The sequence below is a fragment of the Tinamus guttatus genome, unplaced genomic scaffold, assembly GCF_059628265.1.
Source record: "Tinamus guttatus ecotype Peru unplaced genomic scaffold, ASM5962826v1 Tinamus_guttatus_pri_ptg000240l, whole genome shotgun sequence".
Lineage (NCBI taxonomy): Eukaryota > Metazoa > Chordata > Aves > Tinamiformes > Tinamidae > Tinamus > Tinamus guttatus.
In genome coordinates, this window is record NW_028288774.1 from 4,846,457 (window position 1) to 4,862,534 (window position 16,078).

Genomic DNA, 16,078 nt, shown 5'->3' on the forward strand with positions numbered 1-16,078 from the left:
GCATTTAACTTTATATGCAGCGAATCTTGGGCTTAATCAGCCCAAAGGCAAAGTAACGAGGGCCCTATGTAAGTAATGAGCTATTGATTTTTAAATTACTCATTTTATTACTATAATATGGAACTAGTATTATTCTGAAAACTCATCTCTGAAACAGACACTACTTAATTTCAGTAAGAGATAGGACAGAAATGGACTTCAAATGTTTAACCTACTGGAATGTGGCATGAGGCCGTATCATCAAAGATGCTGGGGACCTCTCAGCCTTGCGCAGAGCCACGTCCTGGCCTCAAAGTGCTGCTTCCCCTTGTTTGAGATCAGACCTCTGAGCAGGGCTGTACCATAACAACTCCTTTATTTGTCACTGGAAGCTAAAACCCTTTTGCGTTGTGTTGCTAAGTATTTACAACACCTTCAGGGTAAGAGAAATGCTGCCAAGAAGGTTCCTGGTGAGCAAATTTGACCTACTTTGCATTTGGCACCTCTTAGCCTGCCAGGACCAAGTAGACTGTGAACAGACCTTCGGCATATCTCCTGTGAAGACATCCAGGATGATACCGAGATGAGAGAACCCGGTGTGGCAAAGCAAATATTGGGATTGGAAAGAGGTCTTGCCTGGAGATGGGGCAGAGATTTTTTCTTTTTCTTTTTTCTGTGTATGTTTTCCATGGTTTTCCTGCTGCTGGTTCTTAGCCTTTTTGCATTGGAAGGCAGAATTAATTTATGGATCACTTTAAGCAACTCTTCACTGACCTTGCCATAGGGTCCTCTGCTCTTGCTATGTAAATGGAAAGGAATGGCTACACAGCAGATATTTTTTTTTTTTCAAGCCTACATTTTTGCTTTATAGGTGGTGATGGAATTTTCCTTATGTGGTGTATCACTGGAAGTATTACTTTTGTAAGCTAAAGTAACGCAGATCACTGGTATGTTCTCTCACCAAAAATTCATTTTCTATTTCTCCTTCCCTTTCCTTTCTGCTCCTGCTCCCCGTAATACACAAAACTCCATAACATTTGGCTAGTTTGGTATTCCTGCTTGCAACGTCTAAACCAAGGTACAAAACTAGGCAGTAGATACAATAAGTCTGTGTGTGTGCTTGAAAAGAAAACAACATGTGGTTTTCCCGGTTTTCGTCCGGGGTATCCGACTGGATGCAATGAGCACACCTTGGAATTGCCTGCTCCTTTCCTCCACTGAGTGGAGGACCCTAGATGACTTCATTAGGCGCAGATGTCTAATGCTGATCACATGGATAGCACCCGAGATCTTTTCCAAGCACAGGTTTTGGAAATTTAGCTTTCAGCTTTTTACGGAAAGATATTGTGGGTAAGTTTGTTTTCTTTTGAGAAAAATGAGGGAATCGAAGCAAAGTTTGATCTAGATAATGGTCTTGTGAATTCTTTATGCTTTTGGATCTGGATGACATGAGGATTGAGTATTTTGAGCAGCGTTTTGTTGTTATTGTTTTGTTTTTCCCTATGAACCAAAGGCTTTCTATGATTAGGTTCCTAAAGGTACTCTCCAAGCTTTTATGAAGCTGTTGATTGATTCTAGGGCAGTTGGAGGAAACGGGTATTGTGAATTTGTCCAGAGCTAAGCCACAGGCTGGAGACAGCTTTTCTGTTGACTCTTCAGTGGACGAACGCGAAGCGCCGTGGCGGCAGCGTGTGTGCCATGGCAGCGTGTTACGGAGAGGTTACTAGGAGCTCGAAGAAAATCAGCCAATCTGCTGGTGTGGTTGCTCAATTCCTGTAGCATTAGGCACTGGGGGGGTCTCAGCGCTGTGACGTAAGATGACTTCCAGTTGTCTATTCCATCCCACCCCCGTGTCCTCAGGCAGAAGCGTCTTCATCATTCTGAAGATACACAGTTTTTCATGTTATATTATTTCCATAGTGGGACACTCATTGCAGGGAAAGCTAACATCTGAATTACATGGTTAAATGACAGTGATTTGCGAGGCAGCGTTCAAAAGCTTCTCATATTTATCCAGCACATCTGGTGGTCAGAAAGCTTAAAAAGGTCACCACCATGGTGTCTTTAACTCGCATGTTATTCTATTTATAAGCTTTGAATATTGTGTAGTTTGGAAGACCTAATTTTATTATCACGTTAGCAGTAGCATGAAGCTGCTTGCCTCAGAGTTGGAAAATCACCAGAAGAATTGTCTGTCATACGTGAAAGATCTGGAGTTTGGAGGCTCTCCATTGGTGTCCTGACATCATCATCCTTGTCGCAGTTCAGTGCTTTAAATAAAAAGGTCACACCAATTTTTCTTTTAATTAGTTTTCTCCTTCCCTTCTGGTTTATTAATGTCACCAAAGCAGTTGCTGTCTCTTATTGCACTAAATGCTCTAGTGATTAGATTCTCTGCATGACCAGTGGCAGCATCAGTTAGCTAAAACAAAATTAAGGAAATAAAACTTGCTTATACTTCTTTCTGTCTTAAATAGCTTTTGTAGGTGTTTATGTGTTCTAAAACCACCTCACCTTTGTGTTTTACATTCTTATTCATGAATACTAACCTGTGACACTGTCTTTACTCAAAAAAATGCCTTGAAACATCTATCGTAATGATTTTTGTATTTGGAAAGAATGTTCAAAATCTTTTTTTTTTTCTTTTTTTTCTTTTATTTTTTAGCAAACTAACAGTAGTTTTAACAAAATATACTAAACAAGTATAAACAAGGCTTTTGTGGGTTGTGCCCTCTATATCAAAGGTCCCATTTTAATGTGATTCTTCTGCCTTTTCTTCCTCCTCTGTCTACTCTTTTTCTGAGCCAATGAGAGTAAGATTCCTAAGGCTACTTTCTCTTTAAGGGCACACTCCTTACATAAATATTCCTTTAAAACGTCTCCTTGCTTTATAATATTAATTGTTTATCAGGAGAGGTGAAATATTCCTTGGAAATGTGTTTTCCTGATTGCACATGCCTTGTTACTATTTCAATTATGCAGATTCTCGGTGCTCTGGAAATTTGTGCTCGATGACGCCAAGGCAGCTGCACGTTGTTAGCATTGTAGGCTGTCAGATGATCATGTGGGATTCTTGCAGCATGCAACATTCAATAGGATTGAAAAAGGGCTTTTGATGCAAGGCATAGCTTTCAGAATATATTTGTGCCTTTTAGTTAGCTAATATAAAAACATAATATATTCTCTTTAAATTTAAAATGCTGCCTCATTTTTCTTCTGGTTGGTTTCATTTTGGCTTCACTAGAAGATGCATCTGGTACATCCGCGATCGAGGAGTTTATTAATGATGCTGTCGTTCAGTTCACTTTACTTTTTTTTCCTTTTAGAGTCCTGGCTAGCCCACAGATTACATGATCACATGTCCATGCAGGCATTCATATAGAACACAAACCACCGTGCATGATTTCTCCTTCTTTCTTTCTCCTCTCTGCCTTTTTTATTTCCTTTAAGTTGCATTGTCATGTTCCCTTTCATCCTCCGTCTCCGTCTTTGTCTCCCCCCGCCGCTCTCCGTTCTGTGTTTCCCCATGCTTGGTTACTGCGATATTATTTGATTAACTGGCTGTGATGATGATGAACCTGCACACTGGAGGAGCAGCTACCACGGTGGTGATGAAGGGATGTAATAATGGTCGCTATCCTCGGAATTCTCTCTACAGTGACTGCATCATTGAAGAAAAGGCAGTGGTCCTGCAGAAAAAGGACAATGAAGGATTTGGATTTGTGCTCAGAGGGGCAAAAGGTAGGTGCCTCGGGCTGTGTGTGTGTGTGATGTACGCTGGCATGGAGAAATTTATACATCCCTGCATATCGGCAGGAATTATTCGTGGTGCACTCGGTTGCTAGACAACAGGGCTCTCGGTCTGCTCTGCTCCTCGGTGGGCTCGAGGGGCTTCTCTCTCGAGCACTCTGCCTTTTTTGCACGGCAGAAGCACCGTAGAATCATTCGGGGAAGAGGAAGTTTTATCTGCATTTTTTTTTTCCTGCGTTGGCATATGTAACGCTGTGGCGTTCACCTGTTTTGCTGTGCAGTTTGTCTGGCTGGGGGAAGCCTGCTTCTCCTGCAAAAGCTGCCGCTTTATTTCCAATGTCAGGCTCTTTAAATAGCTCTGTGAATAGAAATAGGCGAGAGAGAGATGCTTTGTTGAAAATAGGTGTGGATCTTCTGCAAGGTGACATTGGTGCAGTTTTAGTATGAATATATGAGCATTTTTTGTATCTCCAGAAACTGCACGTATGTTGCATGGCCTGTAGTGTGCTCATTTAAAAAGCTACTCATATGTTAAACTGCATGTTACTTTTCTGTGGGCTAAAACCCACATTAATGGCATCTTTAAGAGTTAAAAAAGCATTATGTTTAATGCTTTGTTTTTTGACTTTCAGTCCTATTCGTCCCTTGTGCATTTAAAAATATAAATATGATGGTATGTCCCATCTCTTGCTCCCCCTATTTTTTTCATGGGTTCTCCCTTGCCTTTCTTGAACATGAAAAATATTCCAAGCCTTCATTCCTGGGACTTCATTTTTGCCTGAACAGCACCCCCCCTTTCTTCCCAACCCCCCAAATCCATGACACCATGGATTTTCAGTGTGGTAAAAGCTTTTCCAATTTTAGCTAACTAAACATCTTTAGAGTTTTACTAGGAAAGTCATTAGTGCTACCTTCGAGCAGCTGGCTCAATGACAGAGTTTGTCTATGCATCAAGCTGAAGTTACTCCCTCTGTGCATGTCCGAGAATTTTCCCCTATTTTTTCTGTACCAGCGAGGGCACCTCAGGTGAAAGAGCCAAGGACTTTCCTGCTTCTTGTGTACGTGACAGAGGGAGGGAGGGCTATCACAAGGCCTGCTCTGCTTTCCTTCTGTAAAATCATGGTTTCTTCTGTTATCTTCTTCATAACATGCATCTAAATCTGAAAGAAAAAATTAGTTGCTTTTTATTATGTACTCACATACCTCCCTCTTTTTTTTTTTTTTTTTTTTCCCCCCTTCTTCCCAGAGGCTTTCTTTTGGCTACACATAATTCATTTTTAGTTAGTGTTTCCAGGGTTACAAGCATTTTGCTAGGCTCACAAAAGGTTTACTTGAAGTAAGGCTGAATATACTGAAATAGTTGGAATCCAGCTACTGCTTCCTAGAGCCTTGCTGGTTTGTGTCAGTAAAGAAGCTTTTTTTTTTTTTTTTTTCCTCCCCGAATTGACGACCTGTGGATTGTGACTGTAGAGAGGTTGCACTCTGTTCCCAGGATGTTGATACTCAGAGGCACAGTCCCCTCACTTTCAGGACCCAACATTTTTAGCTAAAAATGAATGTGAATGGCCAGTAAAGGGCCTAAGCCAAGTCATGTTTGTAAGCATTCCATAATTTTCTTTCTTAATGTGGTATTTATTTTTAAAGCTGATACACCTATTGAAGAATTCACCCCAACTCCAGCCTTTCCTGCTTTGCAGTACTTGGAATCAGTGGACGAAGGGGGAGTAGCATGGCAAGCTGGCTTGAGAACTGGAGACTTTTTGATCGAGGTAGGAGATACTGGAATTTGTTTGTGAATGCTCTGGTGGGGAAAAAGGCCCTTGGCAAGGTATACTCTCAAAAAAACATACGGCACTTCTCAATAGCAAGCTCGGTGGACTAGCAACAGTAATGTACTTCACATAGGTTTTTTTTTTTTTTTTTTCAATACAGTATTTAGGAAAGCAGTAAAAAGAACAACATTCAGATCAATAGAGAAGTTCCTATCTGTTCTTTTTAGTGTGTGGATATATGCTATCAGACAAATATGGAGGGTTTGATTCTACTTTGCATTATTCAATTCAAATATTTATCATTGCTGCCAATTACCCTCTATTTTTGAGGGATTCACCAGAATTAATGACTTCTTGTACAACTACTGCTGCAGTCAGAAGTATCATTGATCTAGTGCAGGTGAGAAATCATGCTGAATAAAACAAATGATTTTTGGATTGAAATAAAATATTTGCAATGATGCATTGTAAAACCAGTTATAAAAATAAGGAATGGATGTTATTGCTATATAAAGTATTCCATGCAAAACGTAAATAAGATGTTTTTAAAATTTCATTTCTGTCAAAAGCAGCATCGCATTTTTGGGTGGATTTTTTGATCGGCATTTATGTTCTGCTATAAAATTGCTGGTACTGCTTCTAGTGCTATTGGTTGGATTGCCACATGATCATGGCATGAGATGTTTTTCATCTTCCTTCCACAACCCTTCCATGACCACTAAAGTGAAGTTGTGATTCTGTAGAACTATTTGAAGACAGGTGTTTCAGGATGGATCAGCACAGCTGAGGTCTTGACTATAAGATCTGTTGTTTTTTTTGTTTTGCTTTTCCTTCAGGTGTATATGTATTTTGTGAAGCTATTTACTGCTACTGTACGGTTTATTTTTGCAGAGCTAGCTTTTGCATTCAGGAGAGGATAGAGCTGTTCAGCTTTCATTTATTGTGTGCATTCAACTCCCACGATGACTGAATTAAAATAGTTGCACAGCTTTTTCACTTTGTCGCAGTGAGAGAAAGGGCTTCGTAGGCTTTTAAAATAAAGAGATGTACTTTATTGTCTGGGTGTCAAAGTACATTTTTCATACTGCTTATTTTAGAGGAGCACTTGCTCCTCAGTGCTTCTCGGACTCTGAAAGGTTGCTGGATCAGGGTGTTCGTCCATACTTGATGCAGTCCAGTTTATTTGTAACCAGTTCTGAAAGAAAAAGCTGTTGCACACAAACCAAATCCATTTCTATGTAATTTCTGGTGATCGGTACTATCGGTGCTCTTTTGAATTTTTCAACTTGAATTGGCAGGATATAACAATCCTGAAAATTAGCAGTTTTGCTGTTTTGAAGAGTTCTGTGTCAGAGGTTTTTCTCTTTTATGAACTACACATGTGGTGCACAGTGCAGTCTTGGAGCAGAGCCATCTTTAAAGATGAGGGTGCAAAAAGGTGTTGAAGGCAGGTCTCCAGTTATCTACTCCTGCACTGGTAGGAATAACGGACTATTTCTTCTCTTGAATTAATAAGAATTAAGTGTACGGCCTATTGCAGTGTGTGGTTATTGCAACTGGTGTATTCAATGTGCCTTGCTGTCGGATAGCTGCTTCTATGGCTCGAAAGTTTATGCTGTGGTTGTGTGCAAGTGCCACCTCAACCCTTTCTAAAGGGTCACAAATCATTGGTCACAAATGCCACCTGAATGATGAAGGGGGTTTCGGACCCCTACGAATGGCGCTCGGGGCAGGCGCCGGGCTTTGGGGGAGCGGAGTTGGGCTCCCACCGGAGAGACTGGCAGGCGAGGGGAGCCCCTGCCCTCCTCAGCATGGGAGGAGAAGTCTGGAGGGGAGATGCGGCCTTCAGAAGCAGAGATGGAGGAGATGGTCTCTTCGTGTGCAGTGACGGTTCCCAAAGGGTGCAAAACTTTCACAGCTCTCATGAGTGCGCTGAGTTAGGTTGATGTTGAAGGCAAGGTGTGTTTAGTAGAAGATATAAAGGGAATATAGAGAACTGTTGTGGTCTGTGCTTGGTAGAGGCCTGCAGGGGCTCTCATCTGGAGCTGTGCAACCCCTGGCTGAGGGCTGTGCTTTTTTTTTCTTTTTTGCTCAAGTTTCTTTTGAAAAGCCACGTGATGTCTATTTGTCCAACCTCTACAGCTGGCTTTAATCTGAAAACTCAGAGTTTAATGTTAAACTTTCCCGTGGAGATATCGTGTTAACTGGCATTGTTTGAGTTTCTAATAACACATGCTCTTTTTCCCTGTTTGAAACTTGAACATGTATTGTTCTGGTAAAATTGTAACATGCTTAGTGACTTTTCCGAACAGAGCACAAAAGTTATCAGAAAAGTGCATGAATAGGTTTAAAACTGAAAGAGATAGCTAAAGGCAGCTGCCATGATATGCATTTATAAGCATTTTCCTAACTCCGAATTCACGTGCCGTGTTTTTTTTTTTTTTTTTTTCCCCCTTAACTTTAATATACAGTCAAAAATGGAATATGGTTTTGGCTTGCTTGCTATAACAGAGATACTGTATAGCTTGTCCTACTTAGTCCTTTTTGCACTGGTGTTTTATTGCATTTTAGGAACTGCCCATTTTAAAAAGGCAGATAAGAGATAAAGTAAAATCCAGGATAAAAGATTGTGGTTTGCTTTAGGAGAGCATTTCAGAAATTATGGTAATCATTAAACTATGCAGCCTTTGTAAGCTACTGTAAAGTTACTAGTGGTACTGGATTTTTGTAGTACATTTATTTGTAGATGCTTAATCTGAAAAAAGAATAGCAAGCTGATTTGTTAATTGAAATATTTGCAAAACAAAGGTGGATTGGCTCTGACCATGAATCTCTTATTTCTGAGTGATCTTTAGGCACTTAGCGTTTTGTTGACATTATTCAGTGCTGAAGTCCATCTCAGCATAAACCCAGATGAATTGCTGAATACTGCAGTTCAACTTGCAACTGCCCCAGGAAGCAATTTGCACTGCCCCCTTTTGAGATTTGCTTTAATTAATATACAGCTATCACCCACTTAAGTAAAACCAGATCCATTTAACTGGAAGAGGGCATTTAATCTCAGAATCTCTTTTGTTTTTGTCTTTTTTGCTGATGGTGGTGGTGGTTTTAACATGTAGAGTCCAGACTATCTTAACTAATTCACTGAACTCTAATTTAGGAAGCACTTGTTATCGGTGCACCTATACATGTGCAGATGGCTTTACAGGTGTTACCTGATGTGGTATGTGAGGTTTTTCATTTGCAGCCAAGCACATCTAATATCAAGGGATAATGTCGGGATCTCCCCACTACAAAAGTGACACCGATTCTGTGATGTTTACCAGTATAACGCGTTTGCTCGCCGAGTGAGGCATTGCAGTTGGCGTTACTGCTCTATAAATAGTCATTTATTTTTACAGATGAGTTCAAAAGTTGTTATCCAAGCAGGATGGCTGTTTATTTACATTTGGTTTGAGGAAACTAGATAAATCCAGTATACTATTAGTAAGAAGCACAAAAACAAAATTTGAAGTTTGATTTGACAATCAAAAATGGAAATGTTAATAGAAGATATGATTTTACTGCAGTGCAATTCACTTGGAACATGTACTGAAACAGGCAAAATGGTCTGTAGTACAAGTGCCTATATGTCTTGTCATGTGCTAACTGAATTTACTGGTACAACCTTTTTTTCTAAGCAACAAGTGAAGGAGTCATTTTATTACATGTGGCATCATTTTGTCATAGCATTGGATAAAGATATCTGTCCTCTGACTGTATGTAGGAGTAGCAGTAAAGCACTTATTCCAGATACTTTAAAAGTCTCTCTAAATAAAATTACACATTCACGTGTGTGTGCAGGCACATGGGTACACATGCATATGCACACAAGTAACTTTAGATTCAGATTTAGTAGCAGGCTAGGTCTTTGTTTTATTCCAGCAAACACTTCATACCAACTTCAAAATGGATCTGAACAGAAAGCTTTCAGCTCTATTGTTATAATTTACACTGGAGTCATGAATATTTTTGGCAAGTATAGCAATCTTGCATCTGTATTCCATTGCTGACTGGAAATACTGGAGTTTTAAAAGGCCAGCAGATGCTGTTTTAGTTCCTTTTAGTTAACAGAAATCTTCCCATCCCTAGATGAGCTTCATTAATTACTTTAGGGCTGAATTTTCTCTTATTTTTTGGTGAACTTTTCTAGCTTCTGCCACCAGATCTTTTTTCTAAATATTTTTTTTCAGGTAGGTAAATATTTTTTTTTCCTACGTAGATTAGAATTTGTAAGCTGCATGTTTCTCTTTTGTTTCTGAAAGAAATTTGTTAGCATTTTCTTAACAGCATGTCTTCTGACTTTTTTTTTTTTTTTTTTCAGTTGTTTTCTGTAAGCTTGTTCACGTCCTTTGAGAAGTGTGGCCACTACCAGCTTGATGCAGTATTTCAGTTTTAGCCTCCCTAGCATTGCGTGTAGGAGGAGGAAAGAAGGGGAGGGAAAATAAAAATCCCCGGATATTGGCACCCAGTTGTCAGCATGCTGTCAGTGCCCGTCACACTCCTTCCTTTGGTGGAGGGAGGCAGCAGGGCGGCCCTGACATGGTGCCTCCGTTGTGTCCTTGGCCACTTCCTGGCCAGGATTTGCCTCCCTTGTGCACAGAGTAGTCTGGCATCTTGATGATGATGAGGGATTTACCAGTGCTGTGGCAATATTGCAATGCTTTCTTTCGTGTGTGCATATATATATATATATATATATGTATATATAATGCCATAAATATATGCATTTGTCATGAGTCGAATGCAGAATCCAAAGGCAATTTTCTGGTTATGTTTTGGGTTTGAAACTCTTCCACTGCGTGGGAGAAGTGGGACAGCGGGGCCCTGCAAGGTGAGGGCTTTGTACCATGTTGAGTAGTGCTGGATCTCAATACCCTCTCATGAAGCAGATCATCTTTTTCATTTGATGGAAAAGTATTTTGCTTGCTTTCCACTTAAAATCGCCAAGTGAGGTTTTCGGTTTGAAGGTTTTTGATTTATTTTTTTTAATGGGTGGTAGCAGCTGAATGAAACTATTGTTCCTTTCAAAGCTCTTTGGATCTGCACAAAGGCACTGTAGAAAAATGACAACTATTTTGGATCTTTCTTTTTAGCTTAGTGTGATCATAGAAAAGATGAACCAATCTTGTTTAATTCTAAAAATACTATATTAAAACTTGGCTTTCTTGACACAGATGGAAATGGGCAGACAATTTGGCTCTTGCAAGGGCTTAGTTATTCACGCCTAAGCAAATGATATGCTTTAAGATGAGACTGAAAGGCAGACAAAAATGAAATCACTTTGCTATTGTCAGACATACAAAAACCAGGTGCAAAGCAGATCTGTCAAGCATTTTTCTATTGCCTTGATTCTGCAGAGGGTTTATGTTGAGCTTATGGTCTTGAGGTACAAGAGAAACAGTAATATTTTACCTGATTTGCCAGGAATGTAGTGTGCATCTGTTTGATACTGGGAACTGGTTTTTATCAGCTTTCTTTGAGAGGAAGATTTGGGAGGAATTTTAGTGAAAAAGGTAGCAAAAGCCAGAACTGGCTGTATGCAGCCAGGTCTATGTGATCAGAGTTTTAAAGGCACATCTTGACCTACATGGCACGGTATTTTTAAGGAATGTTTGCTACCGTTTATATTCTGCGGAAGCTCATACAACTATCTTGGAATTGGAGCTGCCCGTAGGGAGCTTTTAGACTTGTGAATGTGAAAACCAATATTTCTCTGACTTGCTGTAAAGAGAGCGAATCTGTTTAAAGATAAGCTTATTACAAATAGCCAGATCTTGGCGACCTGGCAGCCGGAGTCATCCAGCTGTAGAGCCTGCCCGGTGTTTCACAGAAATCACGTCTCTGTGGAGTTTTTGCTCTTGCAATGTTTGCGCATCCTCCATCACATCGTGTAGCAATAATGCAACTCCTGCAGTTCTGGCTCTTCAGTACTGAGCTTAGGTATTGAGGCTAATGACTCCGTATGAGCAAATACAGTTTTTAAGGTATAGTTCAGAGATTTCCAGAAGATGTTACATTAAAATTAATTTCTCTGAAGCTTTTTTTTTTTTTTTTTTTTTTTTTTTTTTTTTTTTAAGTCTCTTGATACTATGGAAACCTGGCTGCTGGAAAGGAGCTATGCGAAAAATGGTACTTGTGCCTGGCATTTTAGGGAAAATATACAGTTTCTTTTAATTGGGAGATATTACTACAAACCTGCAAACAAAGTCACACGTGAAAGAAGACACATAACCTATTTTGAATTGTGGAGAATTGATACATTCCTGCTGGGGCGTGCTGCAGCAGAACTAATCTAATGTTCAGCATTTTTCTCTTTTTTTTCAGGAAGTGCAAGCATTTTAGGTTAAGTATCTCCCATTTTACAAGCACAAGAAATACCCTAACTTGGATTTGCATTTGTGTACTTATATATTGATTTATAGTCAGTTTTCTTTTTTTATTCTGAGAGCAGCAATCACATATGTGATGCTGAAGAGCCAAGCACACCTGCAAGTCATGCTTCATGAACCAGCAATCTGCCCAAGAATAATTAACAGGGAGGTGCTTGATGTCTGAAAATCACACACTTTATAAGCACCCTCTCTGCCCTACTGTCCCTTTTCCCCCACCCCAAACTCTTACTTTTCTTCTGAAGAAATAGCTTCACTTACATGCAGTCTCAAACTATCCAAATATCTGTTTGACATCATCTCCAAACCTGATAAAGCAAACAATTGAAAACTTTAGAACTTGATATATGCTCTATTTGGCTTTCTTGGCAGGTTTTCCTGTTAATTATAATATTTTAACAATACTGATGAAGGATTTCCTAAGCTATTTTAGATGTTTCAGAGGGGTTAGATGTATCACTTCATGTTGCTATCTAGAACAAGCTCCTCACTGCTCCCCACAGAAACACTTGCGGTTAGGGAAATTTGAAATTTTCAGATTGTTCTTGCAGTGAAAACTCTGAATTCATTTGTCTATTACTTTTTTTGCACTTAATTTCTAGTATGTGTCCTCAATAGAAAAGTGTCTGTGGGTTCAGCTTTAATTAATTAATGGATGTTAATTAAAAAGCAGGAAAAGGTTTTCTTCCCTATTCCTTTTCTCACCCTACTGTGTCTGTAGATATTAAAATATCACAAATTTCTGATCTACCTCTCAGTCTAATTAGGGTTCTTGCACAGTATTAGGGTAGGTATGAATAATATATAGCTCTGTCATCTATAATAGACCATGGCAGTGGTCAAAAATGGGACACACCAGGCAAAATAGTTTGTCAGATGATCCAATGAAAAGTTTCTGGCCGATTTTGGAGGATGACAACATTCAGTGTTGGAAGTGGGCTAAGCTTTCCCACAGTAAACAGGTGGTCATCTCTCCATGAGTCACTGCTCCTCCAAAGTTATTGTAGAACTATGGAGAAGATGAGTCTTAAGAGAACAGTGAGAAATAAAGTATTGAAATGAGATAGCTTTTCAAAGCGTAACTTTCTAGTTGTGTTGTTATATGCAAAGCATTTGTTACAACTTGTATCTGTAGGACTTGGTAAATTTATCTGATTAAAATGTTGAAATGTACTTAAAATTTCAGAGTAGAAATAATATTTTATATTCTGTTATAACACTGATATAAATCTTTTCAGAGGCTCTTGTGCACAACAACAGAGAAGAATAATCCTTAAAGCTTACTTCATTTTTACTTCATATATTTTAGCAGTAACTTGTGGTCCAGGATTTCTTGCTTTTCACTTGTTGCAAAAACATTATTGCCACACAGAAAGAATTTGTTTTCAAAATAATAGGGGCACCTGGATAGTCTTCATGGCAGGTGGCAACTTTCCTCCTGTGTTGTGTTGGATGTAGTTGGACCTGAGGTGTCTCTAAAAGATTTGCTGACTTAGTGCACTGAAAATTGTTCTACTAAATAAGATGAAAGGCTTAATGGAATATTTCCAGAACAAACTTCTAACAGGCAGTTAAATGTATGTTTATCTGCTGGTGAAGAGAACATTGAAAATATGTATGTTTGCAAAGATGAAGTATTTTTAGCGTTTGTTTACAACCTGGAATAAAAAGCATTGATTTTGGAAAAATGTCATAGTTCTTCAGTGTCAATGGAATCAAGAAGAGAGGGTAAGAGAAAAATGTGATGGTCCTGGACAAGATAAGTCATAACAGAGATAAACTTCATCCCAAAATACCCGTGATCTAACAGTTTAATGCTTGCTAACAATAATCGTCATTAAAGATGTCAGGAAAGCCATTTCACAAAGACTTGGACTGGACTTGCACTCATGTGATATGACAAAACTTTGGGGTCCTATGTTCTTTTAATGGAAGCATTTGTTTTAGAAATCTTAACAGAAATCAAATATACACCTGCCAAGTTGGTTGTTGTTAAAATTTTGAAATGATGTAGGTTAGACATCACACAAGAACCAAAGAAGAGACAGAACTTCCTCCAGGAAAGACATAAGCTGCATCACTTATAAGGCAGTTGTATCCTTAGTATTGAGGCAAGATGTTTATATTTGACAGGTGTGAAGTCAAGAAAACAGCCCTTATCCAGCCTGGTCACCTATATTGCAAACTGAGCTCCTGCTGCCATTTTGAGATTATGTGGTGTCCATACAGAGTAGTTGGGATAACTTGCAGAATTGTAGAGTTCCCACTTTCCATTTTAACTATAACTGTCTTATACTGATGTTTATTTTTCAGCTGGCTTTCTGGAAATGGCATCGTGGGAATCAGTTTCCCATGATGGGTAGACACTCTGATAGCTACGCGTGGTGGCTCTGAGCTGTTCAGCTAGTTCCTTTAGTTAATCTAGTTACAACTTGTAATTCAGCTTTTCTTTTGTCTTTTTTTGAAAGATTAAAACAAATGAAAGTTGGACTTATTTCATATAGATTAGAATGCATTAATGTTAATGTTGACCATCAATGGAATAGAAGGCCTGTGCAGTCATATTTCAACATTGCTCTGCTTTGGAAAATGGAGATCGGAAAAGAAAAGCAGTAAGCTTTTAGGCCTGAGAGTCACTTCCTAAGTAAGCGTAGACTAACTTAGGACAGGCATGTAGCTGCAGATGAACTGTGCAGGCTTAACTAAGATTTAGGTTGTTTAAACATAAGCAGAGGATTTTTGTTTGTTTTTATTTTATTTTTATTTTTGCTAAAATACAGAGTAGATGGGTGCCAGAATTAGTTTAGTCTATTGCTTAATTTCTTAGATTACTATTTAACAGACAACAGCTTCTGGAAGCTGATAGCCAGAATATTTTTTTCAAAATGGTTGATATAGTTTGTATGGTAAACACTTCTACAGAACCCCAGGCAGGACTACTTTCCACACTTCTAACTTGATTTTTAAACAGGCATGTTAGATTGCTGTGCATCTTTTGATTTTTATTTATTTATTTTTTCCTAGTACTACCAACATTCTGACTTGTAATTCTTGCATTTTTATACTTGCAATGTTCATGATTTTTTAATTCCCAGATTTTTTTTTGTCATTTTAGTATAAATATCATACTTAAACTTATTATCTATAAACATTGTTATCAATTTGTAAACTAAGTAGAAAATATGTTGTTCTCTGTGTTTTTTCAACTTTTTATTCAAACCTCATCTTCTTTGATTTGCTGGGTCCTAGCAGTATGCAGAAATATATATAGTGCTTAGCCTACTCCTTAACTGTATTCATGTTTTTGGTAGGCACTGAGAAAGGCTCTGTATTGTCCTTTTCTTTTTTCAGGCTGGCTTATTTGAGTCTGTCAGTTTTATTGGCTAACTTCTCATATTGACTAGTTTCACAGCTGGAAAGCTTTAGATTGCAAAAGGTGTTTGACAGTTGTCTGGCATTTCTGTCTTCACAAGACCTTCATGGAAAACTACCAGTGGTGGTTTTTGTTTGGGGCCTATTTTTTTCTTTCTTTCTTCCTTTTTCTTCTAATATTTGAGTTTAATAATTTTCTATCAATCAAAACACTTCTTTTTGCTCCCTTCTGATTTTGATTTCCTGTCCATAGGGTTCTGAACAGAGTGAAAAAAAAAAACATGCATTCAATAACATTTGCTATGTTTGCACAGCATCTTTTATTGCTCCATAATAATCTCTTTGGCTGAGTTGTACCTCTTAGTGTTTGGTGGTCACTCTCTCCTGTGCAGAGATGACTGTCTCGCATCACAGTTCACTTTGAAAACTACCCCACTGCGACTTTAGACTTAAAAAATTAACAGACTAGGTTCCCTTGAGTTTGTTCTGTGCAAGTCAAGCAGGGTGTTGTGAAAGTTCATCTTTATGGGATGTGCTGTTATAAATGGGCAGCCCAGCTGCCCCTTCTTCAGTGCATGGTGCATCCATCTTGAGATTGATACTGTGAACTGAGAGAAAGTGAGTTCAAATGCTGACTGCAGGCTTGTAGGGAAGGTCCTGTCATTAAGTGCTGAGTGTTGTACTCTGTGTAATATTCACCAAATAGTGGACATCTTTATCAAAAAAATGTGAACAGAATAGTGATAAGCATGCTGGGATTAAAGCATTTCTTTT

The 16,078-nt window shown here is 38.8% G+C and overlaps 1 protein-coding gene across 3 annotated transcripts in view; it reads left to right on the forward strand.

Moving 5' to 3' along the window:
* SHANK2 (SH3 and multiple ankyrin repeat domains 2) overlaps window positions 1-16,078 on the forward strand; it is a 272,573-nt gene that overhangs the window by 157,569 nt on the left and 98,926 nt on the right. For all 3 annotated transcript variants that reach the window (XM_088525740.1, XM_088525741.1, XM_088525739.1), the window contains 2 exons: window positions 3,638-3,720; window positions 5,374-5,498. In XM_088525740.1, coding sequence (XP_088381866.1) covers window positions 3,638-3,720; window positions 5,374-5,498 — 208 coding nt within the window. The remainder of the gene's footprint in view (window positions 1-3,637; window positions 3,721-5,373; window positions 5,499-16,078) is intronic.